The 17,550-nt window shown below is 43.2% G+C and overlaps 1 protein-coding gene across 1 annotated transcript in view; it reads left to right on the top strand.

The window, feature by feature from the left end:
- Positions 1-17,550, top strand: part of LOC144265573 (interferon-induced GTP-binding protein Mx1-like) — a 30,882-nt gene extending 13,332 nt beyond the window's left edge. Inside the window, exons 8-14 of the mRNA XM_077818282.1 lie at positions 2,053-2,131; positions 4,719-4,841; positions 8,252-8,396; positions 9,503-9,661; positions 10,523-10,599; positions 14,075-14,317; positions 14,842-17,550. Coding sequence (XP_077674408.1) covers positions 2,053-2,131; positions 4,719-4,841; positions 8,252-8,396; positions 9,503-9,661; positions 10,523-10,599; positions 14,075-14,317; positions 14,842-15,072 — 1,057 coding nt within the window. The 3' untranslated portion in view covers positions 15,073-17,550. The remainder of the gene's footprint in view (positions 1-2,052; positions 2,132-4,718; positions 4,842-8,251; positions 8,397-9,502; positions 9,662-10,522; positions 10,600-14,074; positions 14,318-14,841) is intronic.

Raw genomic sequence — 17,550 nt, 5'->3', positions numbered from 1 at the left:
CATTGTGCCTGAATTCACAGTCTAGCCCTGAGTTGTGCATATGGAACAGAGTAAATTCACTCATTCAGGAATAGAAGTAGTTCACTGACAATGGCATGGAGACTTTTGATACCCTTGTAGTTGGAGTAGTTTAGGACCTAGCTAAACAATGTGACTCTCGGTGTTAATATTGATTTAAATGGGGGTGAGGAGATGTTGCGTAGGCAGGCATTCCACCCATGACTGGTTAGACCCGGCCAGGAATGTGAGGCAGCTCAAATCTGGTTGCACACTTAGCCTGGGCATTACAGAGCAAAAGAAAACTACAGTCCTGTCTGCACCCAGCTGCCTGAATAAAAAAATATCATCTTTTCATTTGTCGCTACCAGCTAATCTCTATTATCAGAGACAAAAATCTGTTCATAGTTATGGTGTGTGAGCACCATACAAAATTCCATAAATCCACGAGTGGCCTATCCACAGACCTAAAATCCTCTTTTCTTCCTCTTCCCAAGAACAGACAATGTCATAATCAGCATCAAAATAATACTTTCATCAGTAGATCTCAAAGTGCTTTACAAAGTAGCTCAATATCATCTCCATTTTACAGATGGGGAAACTGAGGCAGAAAACAATGAAGCAACCTGCTTCAGATCACCCAGAAGGCCTATGGCAAAGTCAGAAACAGAAATGAAAGCTAGACCTGTGCAAATAACTGATTTTTCAATTCCGTCGCTAATTTTTTTTCCTGACAAAATGAATGAGTTGTAAACATTCGACATGAAACAAAATATTTTATTTTGGAGAATTTTTAATCTTTTATAATTTTTTTAAAATAAATTGAGTGAAATTTCAAAACAAAATATCTTTCTGAAACACAAATTCCAAAAATTTCTCTTTTTTTGACATTTCCAGACTCTTTTTTTATTTGACTGAAACAATTTGCCAAAGTTGACCTGAATTCATCAATTGCTTCAGCGAACCCGAATCTGCATTTTTCAGCCAAAAAAAAAAAAAAAATGATTTGCATGGAAAACTTCACCCAGCTCTATCTACATCCTCCAAGACCCAGTTCAGTGCTCCATCCAGTAGGCCACACTGCTCTGAAGAGAAACCTGTGTTCTGCTTCTCTTCTTTCATTTCAGGGACAGAGTGAAATGCTTATTAATTAATTACTTTTTTATTGTTAGTTCCACAAGAACAATGGGAGAGCTTTCATTTTTGTCTCCAGAGCAGCCAGATTTGTAGTTGCTCTCAGCTGTTGTTGAAGGCATAGGCGTCAACTTTCCCTGGCGCTGGTGGGTGCTCGCGCCCTCCGGCCCCGCCCCAACTCCACCCTTTCCCCACCCCTACCCCGCCCCCATTCCAACCCCTTCTCCAAAGTCCCTGCCCCAACTCTGCCCCCTCCCTGCCCCTATTGGACCCCTCCCCAGCACCTCCTCTTCCCCAAGTGTGCCGCGTTCCGTCTCCTCTCCCTCCCTCCAAGCGCTTGCAGTGCAAAACAGCTGTTTCGCAGTAGAAAGCGCTAGGAGGGAGGGGGGAGAAGTGGGATGCGGCGCGCTCAGGGGAGGAGGCGGAGGTGAGCTGGGGCGGGCAGGGGAGCTTCCAGTGGGTGCACAGCACCCACCAATTTTTCCCCGTGGGTGCTCCAGCCCCGGAGCATCCACAGAGTCGGCGCCTATGGTTGGAGGGAATGCCACCACTGATGGCTATCTGCTGAGGAGGCTTTCTCTCTAGTTCCTTTAATCTCACCCTGGTCTTTGATAGCGCCATCATTCCTGAGGATCACAAATGCTGTAGAAGGTCTTTGTCACAGATAAACTTTTCTGAGAATGCCTACGTCCATTTTATTTCTCCAAAAATTCATGCTGGAAATGTGTTATTTGCATGCTTGCAAGAAATAATTTGACCATTTTGAATACTATTAGTAAGTGTATATAGCTGGCCAGATCGGTCAGTATCTGTACTGTAGTGTATGAAGTACTCTGGAATCCTTTGGGATGAAAGAAGGAATTATTTGGGATGATATTATTGTTGTTATTATTATTTATTATAGTCTTTCATCTCTTTTAGTATTCTTTTGGAAGAAAGAAAAGCTACTATCCCACTTTTGGCAGAGAGACTTACGCAGGAACTGATAGAGCACATTAATGTAAGTTAGCAAACTTGGGCTATTGGCTCTTTAAAAAACTATTTGGTGAATACACAAAAGATCAAATGTTGTTTGGATCTTTTGCCAAGATATTTATTTAAGCTATGTAGTAGCAGGTCAAAACTTTCTGAAACCTTAACTAGCTTGTAGAAAATAAATATAAGGGAGACCTTTTCTCATAAATTAATATTTTTAGCTAATAGTTTAGCATAAAGCAATTTACAGATCTTTAAGAAGCATTAGGTATGTCAGGGTTCCTTCCCCACTCTGAACTCTAGGGTACAAATGTGGGGACCCGCATGAAAGACCCCCTAAGCTTATTTTTACCAGCTTAGGTTAAAACTTCCCCAAGGCACAAAGTCTTTCCCCTTAGATAAGGTAAAACGCTGCCACCACCAAGTGATTTAACAAACAATCAGGGAAAGAACCACTTGGAGTTCCTATTTCCACAAAATATCCCCCCACGCCCTTACACCCCCTTTCCTGGGGAGGCTTAAGAATAAACAAGATGAGCACAGACCAGCCTTGGATTTTTAAGACGCAAAAGACCCAATCAGATTCTTAAAAATCAGAACTTTATTAGGAGAACAAAAAAAGATAAGAGAACAACTCTGTAAGATCAGAATGGAAGATAATCTTACAGGCAGTCTGATTCAAAACATAGAGAATCCCTCTAGGCAAAACCTTAAGTTACAAAAAGACACAAAAACAGGAATACACATTTCTCCAGCACAGCCAATTTCACAAACCAAAACAAAGAAAACCTAACGCATTTTCTAGCTATATTACTTACTAACTTTACAGGAGTTGGAGGGCTTGCATCCTTGATCTGTTCCTGGCAAAGGTATCACACAGACAGACAAAAGCCTTTCCCCCCCTCCAGATTTGAAAGTATCTTGTCCCCTCATTGGTCATTCTGGGTCAGGTGCCAGTCAGGTTACCTGAGCTTCTTAACCCTTTACAGGTAAAAGGATTTTGCCTCTGGCCAGGAGGGATTTTCTAGCACTGTATACAGACAGGTGGTTACACTTCCCTTTATATTTATGACAAGGTACATTTCTATATGTGTCCCCTGATTTAAACTGGGGATTAGGAGATCCATACCAGTTTTATGTCGATGCCTTGTAAATCATGCCACACCTACCTAATTTCCTTCCTTGACAGTGTTACTGGCATAGTGGATAGGGGAGAAGCAGTAGATGTGATATACCTTGATTTTAGTAAGTCTTTTGACACAGTCCCACATGACATTCTCATATGCAAACTAGGGAAATGTGGTCTTGATTAAATTACTATAAGGTGGGTGCACAATTGGTTGAAAGACCGTACTCAAAGAGTACTTATCAATGACTTGCTGTCAAACTGGAAAGGCATATAGTGGGGCCCCACAGTGGTCAGTCCTGGGTCCAGTATTAGTCAATATTTTTGATAATGACTTGGGCAGTAGAGTGGAAAGTATGCTTATAAAATCTGTGGACAACAACAAGCTGGAAGGGGTTGCAGGAGGACAGGATGCAGTGGTTCTCAAACTTTTGTACTGGTGACCCCTTTCACATAGCAAGCCTCTGAGTGCGACCCCGCCTTATAAATTAAAAAAATGTTTTTATATATTTAACACCATTATAAATGCTGGAGGCAAAGCGGGGTTTGGGGTGGAGGCTGACAGCTCGCAACCCCCCATGTAATAACCACGCAACCCCCTGAGGGGTCCCGACCCCCAGTTTGAGAACCCCTGAAATTCAAAATGATCTTGACAAATTAGAGAATTGGTCTGAAATCAACAAGATGAAATTTAATGAAGACAAGTGAAAAGTATTTTATTTAGGAAGGAAAAATCAAATGCATAACTGCAAAATGGGAATCACCGGCTAGGAGGTAGTACTGCTGAGAAGGATCTGGGGTTATAGTGGATCACAAACTGAATATGAGTCAACAACATGATGAAGTTGCAAAAAAGGCTTAAATCATTCAGGAGTGTATTAACAGGAGTGTCATATTTAAGACATGGGAGGTAATTGTCTCTCTCTACTTGGCACTGGTGAGGCTTCAGCTGGAGTTCAGTTTCCAGTTCTAAGCACCAAACTTTAGGAAGGATGTGGACAAATTGGAGACAGTCCAGAGGAGAGCAGCAAAAATGATAAAAGGTTTAGAAAACCTGACCTATGAGGAAAGGTTTTTTTAAAAAAACTGGCCAAGTTTAGTCTGGAGAAAATAATAGTGAGGAGACACCTGGTAACAGTCTTCAAATCTGTTAAGGGCTGTCATAAAAAGGACTGTTATCAGTTGTTCTCCATGTCCAATGTAGGTAGGACAAGAAGCAATGGGCTCAATCTGCAGCAATGGAGATTTAGGTTAGATATTAGGACAAACTTTATAATTATAATGATAGTCAAGTTCTGGAACAGGTTTTCAATGGAGGTTGTGGAATTACCATCACTGGAGGTTTTTAACAACAGGTTGAACAAACACCTGTCGGGGTGGTCTAGGTTTACTTGGTCCTGCCTCAGCACTGACAGCTGGACTTAATGGCTTTGCAAAGTCCCTTCCAGCCCTACATTTCTATGATTCTATTATTTTTCCCTCACAGAAATCACTACCAACTTTGGAAAATCAGATAAAGAACAAACTCCGGGTGGCAAACAACAAGCTACAAAAATATGGCAAAGGTGTGCCAGAATCAGTGGAAGAGCAGATGCTCTTCCTAGTAGATGTGAGTATAAATATGGATCTGGTAACTCATGTGAATAAAAACTGTTGGTTAGCATTTGGAATTGTGTGGATATTGCAAGTTGGTCTCTTTTTCTACGCTGCATACTCAGTGTGTTGCTTCATGAAATCACTAACTACAGACACATCCACATGCACTTTTCTTAACATAGGAGAACTAGACCATGAGCATTACCCTTAATTCCTGGTCTTCATAAATCCAGAATATATACTCACCAATAAAATAAACCAGATTAAAAATAAAATTGTTCCTGTTTTATCAATGTCAGCTTTGATACTACAATGGGTGAATTACATTTGGTTGCATTAATTATATCAATGCACTGAAAGTTGCTGATAATAGAAGATGCTGTATTAGGCAAAGGCGTAATAGAAATCAAGAATAAGTCATCCTATTCCATATTTACAAGGCCATAATATTTTGCACAAAATTATAGTGATTTTTAAAAGCAACACTGTTTTCCACCTGTATTCTGACCAGTCCAGGTAATCCAGGTCAAGGATAATCTAGGCATGGCCCAATATCTAAACAAATACTTTGCCTCAGTCTTTAATAAGACTAAAGAGGATCTTAGGGATAATGGTAGCATGACAAATGGGAACGAGGATGTGGAAGTAGACATTACCATATTTGAGGTAGAAGCAAAACTCAAACAGTTTAATGGGACTAAATCAGGGGGCCCAGATAATCTTCATCCAAGAATATTAAAGGAATTGGCACATGAAATTGCAAGCCCATTAGCAAAAATTTTTAATGAATCTGTAAACTCAGGGGTTGTACCGTATGATTGGAGAATTGCTAACATAGTTCCTATTTTTAAGAAAGGGAAAAAAAGTGATCCGGGTAATTATAGGTCTGTTAGTTTGACATCTGTAGTATGCAAGGTCTTGGAAAAAAAATTGAAGGAGAAGGTAGTTAAGGACATTGAAGTCAATGGTAAATGGGACAAAATACAACGTGGTTTTACAAAAGGTAGATCGTGCCAAACCAACCTGATCTCCTTCTTTGAGAAAGTAACAGATTTTTTAGACAAAGGAAACGCAGTGGATCTAATTTACCTAGATTTTAGTAAGGCATTTGATACCGTGCCACATGGGGAATTATTAGTTAAATTGGATAAGATGGGGATCAATAGGAAAATTGAAAGGTGGATAAGGAATTGGTTAAAGGGGAGACTACAACGGGTCTTACTGAAAGGTGAACTGTCAGGCTGGAGGGAGGTTACCAGTGGAGTTCCTCAGGGATCGTTTTTGGGACCAATCTTATTTAATCTTTTTATTATTGACCTTAGCACAAAAAGTGGGAGTGTGTTAATAAAGTTTGCGGATGATACAAAGCTGGGAAGTATTGCCAATTTAAAGAAGGACAGGGATATCCTACAGGAGGATCTGGATGACCTTGTAAACTGGAGTAATAGTAATAGGATGAAATTTAATAGTGAGAAGTGTAAGGTCATGCATTTAGGGATGAATAACAAGAATTTTAGTGATAAGCTAGGGACACATCAATTAGAAGTAACGGAGGAGGAAAAGGACCTTGGAGTATTGGTTGATCATAGGATGACTATGAGCTGCCAATGTGATGTGGCCGTGAAAAAAGCTAATGCGGTCTTGGGATGCAACAGGAGAGGTATTTCCAGTAGGGATAAGGAGGTTTTAGTACCGTTATACAAGGCACTGGTGAGACCTCACCTGGAATACTGTGTGCAGTTCTGGTCTCCCATGTTTAAGAAGGATGAATTCAAACTGGAACAGGTACAGAGAAGGGCTACTAGGATGATCCAAGGAATGGGAACCTTGTCTTATGAAAGGAGACTCAAGGAGCTTGGCTTGTTTAGCCTAACTAAAAGAAGGTTGAGGGGAGATATGATTGCTGTCTATAAATATATCAGAGGGATAAATACTGGAGAGGGAGAGGAATTATTTAAGCTCAGTACCAATGTGGACATAAGAACAAATGAATATAAACTGGCCACCAGGAAATTTAGACTAGAAATTAGACGAAGGTTTCTAACCATCAGAGGAGTGAAGTTTTGGAATAGCCTTCCAAGGGAAGCAGTGGGGGCAAAAGATCTATCTGGCTTTAAGATTAAACTCGATAAGTTTATGGAGGAGATGGTATGATGGGATAAGATGGTTTTGGTAATTAAATATTCATGGTAAATAGGCCCAATGGCCTGTGATGGAATATTAGATGGGGTGGGATCCGAGTTACCCAGGAAAGAATTTTCTGTAGTATCTGGCTGATGAATCTTGCCCATATGCTCAGGGTTTACCTGATCGCCATATTTGGGGTCGGGAGGGAATTTTCCTCCAGGGCAGATTGGAAGAGGCCCTGGAGGTTTTTCGCCTTCCTCTGTAGCATGGGGCACGGGTCACTTGCTGGAGGATTCTCTGCTCCTTGAAGTCTTTAAACTATGATTTGAGGACTTCAGTAGCACAGATATAGGTAGTGAGGTTTTTTGCAGGAGTGGTGGGTGAAATTCTGTGGCCTGCGTTGTGCAGGAGGTCAGACTAGATGATCATAATGGTCCCTTCTGACCTAAATATCTATGAATCTATGAATCCCGTACTACTGCTTCACAGCCCTACTCAAACAATCCCAGTAGTGTGCAGTGAGTAGGGATCGGGGATATGCATTAAAACAGAGGTTCTCAAACTTTAAATCTGGCGGGACCATATTTTAATACACAGACTGCCTTGTACATCACTTTCACTCACATTCAGAATAACACGGCATTCTGCTACAGTAATTGCTTACATGGAAAAACAACATTAGGGAAGCGTTCAATGTATTTTTAGTTTCTTTTGATGAAATTTAGCTGCTGGAAACAAGGAGAATTATTGTTATTCATTTGTATTACCGGAGCATCTAGAACAGCCCAAATTGAGATCAAGACCTCATTAGGCTAAGCACTGTACATACACAGATTAAAAGATATTTGCTTCCCAGAAGAGCTTGCAACCTAAATAGACAAGGCAAACAAAGGATGAGAGGGAAACGCACTGAGAAATGAAGGGACCTGCCCAAGATCACACAGCAAGTCCGTGGCAGAGCTGGGAATAGAACCCTAGGTCTCCTCCTGAGTCTTTGTCCTAGTCACTGAACCTCAATGTCCTGAGACAGCAAGTCACAGGCCACACAGTCTGAGCACTACTGTGCTGAAATACACAGCCTGTGAGGTCTGACTGCCTCTCAGAATGTCACTTCCACAGCTGGAGCTACAGACAACCTGCAGAGTGTGAATTCCATAGTTTTTCAGGGAGCAGTGTGTAACATTTGCTCCAGCATTTCCCCTCCCTGCTGCAAAGTTTGGGTTATGTACCATTGCAAACAGCTCAGGGTCTGAATTTAGCCCCTGAGTTGTTTGGCAATTTCCTGTCTCTTTACAGAAACTCAAACTCTTTAACCAGGACATCATGAATTCAGTGCAAGGAGAAGAAATTGTAACTGATAAAACAAAACAAAGACTATTCACAAAAGTTCGCAAGTTCTTTAATGAATGGGAAGCCCATGTTAATAACAGTACACTGAAAGGTAAGCACCAAATGTTGGCACTTGACCTGAAAGTTGTTCTGCGCTGACAGACATCTGTGAGCGCCCAGAGCCCTAGTGAAATCAATGGGGCTCCATATGGACGCAAAGGTCTGCTTGCATGGACCAGCTTGTTCTTGTTGGGGGCCCTTATCCATCATTAGAGATTAGTCCAAAGGGCGAATTCCATATCTAGACCCAAGCCTATGTAAATTTTGCGGGTGTTCAAGTATAGAGTTTAGTGTAACCCAGTCACTACTTTTAATGATTTCTACTCTCACCGTTCTGTTCTACCTAAAGTTGTACCAGCCCTAAAAATTAAGGCTAATGAAAGTAAATCCTTGCAATGATGCACGTTTGATTCCTGGGTTGTTTTGAGCTGTTTGTTTCCATGACTGTTAGCAAGTTGATTTACCAGAGTCACAGACACAAATCAAAATTCTGGAGTACTGCAGGTAGTGTATTTGCTAATACTTCTCCAGGAATGCCAGCTTGCTAAATTGCCACAAGTACGCCTCGTTCTTTCAGCTCGCTAAAGGTAACACAGCCTGTTAAAAGAACAGGAGTACTTGTGGCACCTTAGAGACTAACACATTTATTTGAGCATTAGCTTTCGTGAGCTACAGCCCACTTCATTGGAAAAGTGACTGTGAATCTCTCTGCATGCTAAACAACAACATTATTGTAATGTCAAATTTGAGATGATAAGCTGTGTTTTCAAAATGGTCAAATGGAGGTAGGTACCCAAGTGCCTTAGGCCCCTTTGATATCTCAGCCTGTTACACACAACTCAGATAATTCAGAGATCCTTCCTGCAGTGACTTTAACTCTGCCCCCTCAAATATCTACAGGACTACAGGCAGGTTTGTTAACCAGTCAGAGTGTACATACAGTAATCCAACAAGTCAAAACTTTATATCTACAATCTTCAGATTCCTTACGCTAACCTGAGTGTTGCTGTAGCTGTTCTGCATCCAAATAGACACATGAGAACTAAGAAATAGTTTTGCCCCTTATTAAATCCAGGCCTTTTCACATAGATTTTAGTATAAAAACAAACACATCTCGAATTATTAGAAATAATGGTGCTGTTGTTTTAATTGCTGTAGTAAAAGAAATTATGAAAGAAGAAGTGTGGGGCTTTGAAAATCACTATCGTGGAAGAGAGCTCCCAGGGTTTGTCAATTACAGGACATTTGAGGCCATTGTGAAACAACAAATTGTGCTGCTGAAATCACCAGCTATCATGATACTGAAGACAGTGACTGGTGAGTTTCATTCACTTAGTTTGCCATAAACTTTGACCATATTCATTTAGCTGCTTTTATAACCACTTAGCTTTAATTCATATGGCAAGTTTTTAGGGGGCAGATGAGTTTTGGGGCTGGAATCAGAATGATGGTACTTACAACTTGTGGAGTGTAGCTAACTGGTAAAATATTGAAATATTCAGTCCTCCACGTACTGCTTCAGATCAAATATATAAATGCAAATGTTTTCACTGAGACCATAAATACCAAATCATTTTTAAATGTAGGTAGGAGAATAGTATAGATTAAAGAGTTATCACTAAAACTACATCAAATTTAAAGTAAGAATATATTGCTACAATCTGTGGAAGTATGATACAGATAATTTTGGTGGAAGTGTCAAATTCATTTTACTCTGTTTTGTGCAAGTGCCATTACAATCTCCACAGGACCCATGGACTCAATATGATTCTAGTTGCAGTGTTACAAGTCTTCCATACCCAGGCTCCAAATCCCCAAATGGATTGGACTACTCAAGTGTTTAAAGAGAAGAATATGTTTACAGTGTTTTGCTAGACCAGGGCCTCAAAGGCAAATGAACTGAAAATACTTAAAGTTTATTAAGTTTAAATATTTTTATTTAACTGATTTGCAAGTGAAAACATTTTTTACCACTTGGAACACAAAATAATACACATCACAAAATAATGCATATCACAAAACCATCACCCACACAGAATAGAAATACGCAAACCACGAAGCTTTCAAATTAAAACATTATTTAAGCTACAGCTGAACCCAATTTGTTAATGACTCATACAGTTCTTATATTTATACTGATGATGTGAAATTATAGTTATTCCTCCTTTGTCTTTTTAGAGCTTGTACGAGAAACTTTTACTGAAATTGCCATGCAACACTTTGAGAACTTTTTCTATCTTTTCAGAGCAGCTAAGGTAAGGGGCTATTTATGGCTGTGGTTCTCAACCGGGGTACATGTAACCCTGGGGGTACGCAGAGGTTTTCCGGGGGTACATCAGCTCATCTAGATATTTGCCTAGTTTTACAACAGGCTACATAAAGAGCATTAGCAAAGTCAGAACAAACTAAAATTTCATATAGACAATGACTTGTTTATACTGCTCTATATACTCTGAAGTACTCTTCACACAACGCACCATCAACCTGTGGAACTCTTTGCTAGAGGATGTTGTGAAGGCCAAAACTATAACAGGGTTCAAAAAAAGAACTAGATAAATTTATGGAGGATAGGCCCATCAATGGCTATTAGCCAGGATGGGCAAAGATGGTGTCCCTAGCCTCTGTTTGCCAGAAGCTGGGAATGGGTGATAGTGGATTGATCACTTGATGATGACCTGTTCTGTTCATTCCCTCTGGGGCACCTGGCATTGGCCACTGTTGGAAGACAGGATACTGGGCTAGATGGATCTTTGATCGACCCAGTATGGACATTCTTATGTTCTTAAATATAAGCACAATATTTATATTCAAGTTGATTTATTTTATAATTATATGGTAAAAATGAGAAAGCAATTTGTCAGTATTAGTGTGCTGTGACACTTCTGTATTTTTACATCTGATTTTTGTAAGCAAATAGTTTTTAAGTGAGGTGAAACTTGGGGGTACCCGAGACAAAACAGACTCCTGAAAGAGGTACAGTAGTCTGGAAAGGTTGAGAACCACTGATTTATGGTATCTACATCATCATTAATGGCATGTGCTTAGAACTATCTTCACTCTTGGTCAATCTATTATCTATCTGTATAACTTCCCACTAATTGATAAAATGTCTACCACTGTATTCAGTTAATGGTGTAGAGCAGTGGTTCTCAAACTTTTGTCCTGGTGACCCCTTTCACACAGCAAGCCTCTGAGTGTGACCCCCCTTATAAATTAAAAAAATGTTTTTATATATTTAACACCATTATAAATGCTGGACACAGAGCGGGGTTTGGGGTAGAGGCTGACAGCTCATGTCCCCCAATGTAAAAACCTCACAACTCCTTGAGGGATCCTGATCCCCAGTTTGAGACTCCCTGGTGTAGAGTGCAAAGTTACGTAGTGAAGCAACAGATGCATAAAAGTGAAGGTGCTGAACAATAATGCCATGAGCTTGAGGGCATGGGGCCTGATTCTGATCTCACGTAACTGGTTTTACACATGTGTAACTTCACAGGCCTCCTTAGAGTCACTCCAGAATTACACTGAGACCAGAATCACAGTTAAACTCATGAAGTTCCACTGGGTGCATAGTTTGTGGGACTTCAGTTCCCTGATTGCTGTCAAAGGGGGAATTGGTGGGACAATCTTCACATGTAGGCTGGCAGTTAGCCTGTCCTGTGAGGTCTTGCCTCAGTGTAAGTGGGGGAATAGTCCCGCTCTTGTGGGGAACTTTCCTGGCTTCTGCACTATCCTGGTGAAGTGGGCTAGCGAAAGGATCTGAGTCCTCGCTCCCACTTCCTTTACCCAGTGGCCTCGCTGCCCTTGAGGACTCCCCTTCCACTCTCCTGTCTGGCAGAGTCCTCATATCCCCAACAAGGCTGGGCCCAGGATTCCTGGGGGCTCGACCCCCAACCCTGCTGTGGTCACCTAGGACAGGGGCTAGGGTGTCCCCACTCCGGGGTACTCTCTCTGCACTGTGCACTTCTCTGACCCACTGACCATTACATACAAGTTAAAGCAAATGCAAGTTATTTAATCAACACTTAATTTTAAAAAGAATAAGGAAAAATGGGAAAGGTTAAAGGAAACACATCAACCCGCTCTGTGGCAGGGAACATCACAAACAGTGTCTCTGGAACGTCAGGGCAGGTCACAGTCTGTTCCTTGTAAGTCCCAGGCCTCCTGCTCAGGCCCTGGCTGTGCTGCAGGGATGCTGTGGGTTGGACACTTGCTCTGGTGGTGGCCACACGCTCTCAGGCTCTAAGTGGCAGGACCCTTCTTCCCAGTGTCGCCCCCGCGCTGTCGGGGTTACGACCCAAGCCTGGCCTGCAGAGCCCCTTGGCTGAGGCATCTTCCTGTGCTGGGCCCGCTGCCCAGGGTCCCCCTCAGTCTCCCCAGCTGCTCACGGCACCCAGCTCCAGATTGCTCCAGCCCCAGCTGCACCACTCTGTCTCTGCACTGCTGCTGCTCTGCCTCCAGCTCCCTGGGCTGCTTCTTTGGCCCCTCTGGCTCTGGTTGCTGCAGCTCTGCTCCCAGGACAGGTCTGCTCTGCAGGCTGCTTCTGTGACTCTGCTCCCAGCACCGACCTTCTTCCTGGGCTGCTTTTCTGGCCCCTCTGGCTCTGGTTGCTGGCTATGCTCCCAGGGCAAGTCTGCTGTCTCTGTATCTGGCACAGCTCTGCTCCCCAGCTCACGTTGGACCCCTGCTTTCTCCTTAGCTCGGCCCCACTCTGTCTGACCCAGGCAAAACCAGCTCACATGGAGAACGGGACCTCCCTGGCCTCCTGACTCTCTGATTAGCCTGCCCACCCTGTCATTCAGGCTGACCTGGAGCATTGGCCTCTCCCCATTGTTCCTGGGGACTGTCAGTCTCAGGGTCCTGATTTCCCATCGACCTTTCCCCTTTGAGCACTGGGAGCTAGCCAACCAAAACACCCCACTGAATATTAGTAAGGGGGCAACAGTCCCCTTACATCAAGTATACAGAGCACAATTAGAGGAGACCTTGACTTTCATTTAGTTTAATGCAAAATAGTTTGTTAATAAATAGGTTAATTTGGTCATTAAACTGATGCATAATTTAATCATAGAGGAGATTCCTGACTCTGAAGGTGTCACAGAGACTTGGGTGGAGGGTGCAGCTACTGCTTTGCCAGCTCAGCTCACCCCAGCTGCATTCTCAGTATGGTCTGAAAGGCTCAGGGTGGTGGTATAGCTTCAGTCTTCGCATCTGACTTCAAAACTGGGAATCTCCCTGCTCCTAAGTGTGTGTTGTGGGATGAGCTTAACCTAGTAATGATATGGGGGGTTCAGAGTAGTCTATTGCCCCTCTGCATTCCAGCCAAGCTGACTACAGCTTTGTGCAGCCTGCAAATGAAATCACTGAGGCTTGTTGTTCTGGGTGGCTTTGATGTCTACACAGAGGAAAGCTGTATTGAGTCATCTTGGTATCTCATGACTGCCTTGACAATCAGAGATACAATGTAGGTTGTTTCTGGATCTATGCTTAGAGTGGAAAATGCTCTACAGCTGTTTTTTGAGCAGAGGTTGATGATTCAGTGAGTGTCTAATAATACCTTTGTCATGGGTGGACCGTTTGCCTCTACAGACTGCAGTCAGTGCTGACTGTTGCTTCTTTTGGGAAAGTAGATACATTTGGATGGATGCTTAAGCATCATGAGTTGCTTTATAAATTGTTGGGTGGTATTGGGTCTGCTCTATTGATTCTTCTTCTAATTTTAAATCATAGAATAGAATTGAAGACATAAAACAAAAAAAAGAGGAGGAAGCTGAAACTGTAATTGCCAATCAGTTCAAAATGGAACGCATCGTTTACTGTCAGGACAGTCTTTACAGTGAAGATTTACAGGAAACTAGGAAGGCTCATGAAGTCCTCCCTTTTGGTGTTGCTGTTACTCATGTTAAGTCTATTGCATCTCAAAAACAGCATTCCGTTGATGAAATGGCTTATCACTTGAATGCATATTTCAAGGTGAGTTTCTTGTCCGTGTATTTCCCCCCTATCAGTCCTACTTTATAGAACATAAGTACCTGGGGGGAAATGTACAGCTGACATTTAAGGAGAGGGGTGATTCCTTTACTCGTAACTTTTTTTTTTTAAAGAAAGTAGTATGCTTCGAGTAAATACTAGATTAACAGTACTGAACACAGAAGACCTTTACGGACAACAAATGTTCAAATATCCCTAGTTGTAGTCATTGCTTTTTGGTACTTGTTCCCATTACTGTTCACAATTTGCAGTAAGCTATGGAATAACCACGTGCTGCCAAGTGTAATAGTGTGCCCTATTACTTGGAGTGTTGTAACACTGAGAAGTCATAACCACAACATGAAAGGGAGTTAATTAACTATACTTTTCTATTCCCAGCCTAATAGCTAGAAAGCCTCTAAGTGGAATGATCAGTTGTAAAATTGCAGGATCCTATTTTCTGTGTTTCCCTCATACATCCTTGACTATTGATACATCATCCTGTTGATGATCTTCTTTTCCCTTAGGGTGCAGGCAATCGTCTCTCCACTCAAATTCCTTTGATTATTCAGTCCTATGTCCTCCAGGACTACACTGAAAAGTTACAGACTGAAATGTTGCAACTTTTGCAAGACAAAGATCAGTTTAGCATTCTTCTTCTTGAGAAGAAAGATGCCGCCACTGAAAGGAAAAATTTGAAAGAAAGAATTAAACGTCTGACACAAGCTCGACAACGCTTAGCAAAGTTCCCAGGTTAAAGCAGATGTGCAAAGCACTACCACTTTCCTTTAACTTCTTCTGTGTGAGTTAGTTAACCAAGACCTAAATATTCAGTGGGAACTGTTGGGTACTCAGGACTTTTGAAAATCGGGCCACTTATTACATGTCTAAATATGGATTTTGGTGCCTAACTTTAAGTTCCTGTTTTTGAAAATCCTGGCCCCTGTGACCCATTCACCTCTAATTGGGAATAACCTGCATACATGGGCGGTGAGTTCTATGGGCCCGTGGTGTCTGGGCACCAGGAATATTCCTGGTGCCCAGACACCATAGGCCTGGCTCCAGCACTGTTTGAGGCCGGGTCTCCCTCGGCCCTGCCTTCTGCCCCCGGGCACACATCCCCCTCCCCCGTGGGTCCCCCAGCCCATTTAAAACAGCCTGGGGCCCTCACTCACCACCGGCAGCGCAGCAGAGCTGAGCAGCTTCCTGCCTGCTTGCTCCACATGGCTGCCAGCCCTGCCCTGCGGCCCCTGGGTAGGGTGGGTCTGTGTCCTGCCCCAAGCTCCCCTGCAGCCAATGGGAAGCTGCAGGGGCAGTGCCTGGGGGTAGCAGCACACGGGGACCCCCAGTCCGCCCTGCCTAGGAGCCCCAGATAAGCTCCACACCCCTCCACCCCTTCCCAGAGCTTGCACCCCAGCCCTCCACACTCCCTCCAAGCCCCTGCACCCAAACTGCATCCCAGAGCCTGCACCCCTCACCCCCTCCTGCACTTCCACCCTCTGCCCCAGCCCGGAGCGTGCACCCAGCACCCAAACTCCATCCCAGAGCCTGCACCCCAGACCCTCTCCCCCATCCAAACTCCCTCCCAGAGCCCAATCTCTCACCCGTCCTGCACCCCAATCAGCTGCCGCAGCCCAGGGCCTGCACCCCAGACCTCCTCCCTCCACCCAAACTCCCTCCCAGAGCCTTAGGCGGGCCGGGGGTGGAGATAGAGGGGGGCAGGCTCTGAGCGTTCTGGGCACCACCAAAATTTCTAAAGACCTGCTGCCCCTGCCTGCATAGGGGTGAGGGGAACCCTTCAAATTTCAGTGTGTGGAGTTCCTTGTGGATTGTCATGTCTTCAGGGGGAAAGAAGAGTTCCCTTGTAACACTGGACACCCTGGAACCTTGACGAGAGCTGAGGAAGCGTTGTTCTAAGTCAGCCATAAAAATGTTGGCATACTGTGGGGCCATGTGGGTACCCATAGAAGCCCTTGAGGAATTCCACCATGATTTCAACAATTTCCATCCCACCATCCACCTCAGCCTGGACCAGTCCACACAAGAGATCCACTTCCTGGATACTATGGTGCTAATAAGCGATGGTCACATAAACACCCTATACCGGAAACCTACTGAGTGCTATACTTACCTACATACCTCCAGCTTTCATCCAGACCACACCACACGATCCATTGTCTACAGCCAAGCTCTACGGTACAACGCATTTGCTCCAACCCCTCAGACAGAGACAAACACCTATAAGATCTCTATCAAGTGTTCTTACAATTACAGTACCTACCTGCTGAAGTGAAGAAACAGATTGACTGAGCCAGAAGAGTACCCAGAAGTTACCTACTACAGGACAGGCCCAACAAAGAAAATAACAGAACTCCACTAGCCATCACCTTCAGCCCGCAACTTAAACCTCTCCAACGCATCATCAAGGATCTACAACCTATCCTGAAGGATGACCCATCACTCTCACAGATCTTGGAAGACAGGCCAGTCCTTGCTTACAGACAGCCCCCCAACCTGAAGCAAATACTCACCAGCAGCCACACACCACACAACAGAACCACTAACCCAGGAACCTATCCTTGCAACAAAGCCCGTTGCCAACTGTGTCCACATATCTATTCAGGGGACACCATCATAGGGCCTAATCACATCAGCCACACTATCAGAGGCTCGTTCACCTGCGCATCTACCACTGTGATATATGCCATCATGTGCCAGCAATGCCCCTCTGCCATGTACATTGGCCAAACTGGACAATCTCTACGTAAAAGAATAAATGGACACAAATCAGACGTCAAGAATTATAACATTCAAAAACCAGTCAGAGAACACTTCAGTCTCTTTGGTCACTTGATTACAGACGTAAAAGTGGCAATTCTTCAACAAAAAAACTTCAAAAACAGACTCCAACGAGAGACTGCTGAATTGGAATTAATTTGCAAACTGATACAATTAACTTAGGCTTGAATAAAGACTGGGAGTGGATGGATCATTACACAAAATAAAACTATTTCCCCTTGTTTCTGTCCCCTCCTACTGTTCTTGTAAAGTGCTGGAAATGGCCAACCTTGATTATCACTATAAAAGGTTCCCCCACCCCACTCTCCTGCTGGTAATAGCTCACCTTTCCTGATCACTCTTGTTACAGTCTGTATGGTAACACCCATTGTTTAATGTTCTCTGTGTATATAAAATCTCCCCACTATATTTTCCACTGTATGCATCCAATGAAGTGA

Source organism: Eretmochelys imbricata, chromosome 1 (assembly GCF_965152235.1).
Source record: "Eretmochelys imbricata isolate rEreImb1 chromosome 1, rEreImb1.hap1, whole genome shotgun sequence".
In the NCBI taxonomy this organism is placed as follows: Eukaryota; Metazoa; Chordata; order Testudines; family Cheloniidae; genus Eretmochelys; species Eretmochelys imbricata.
This window is presented reverse-complemented; position numbering and strand designations above follow the sequence as displayed.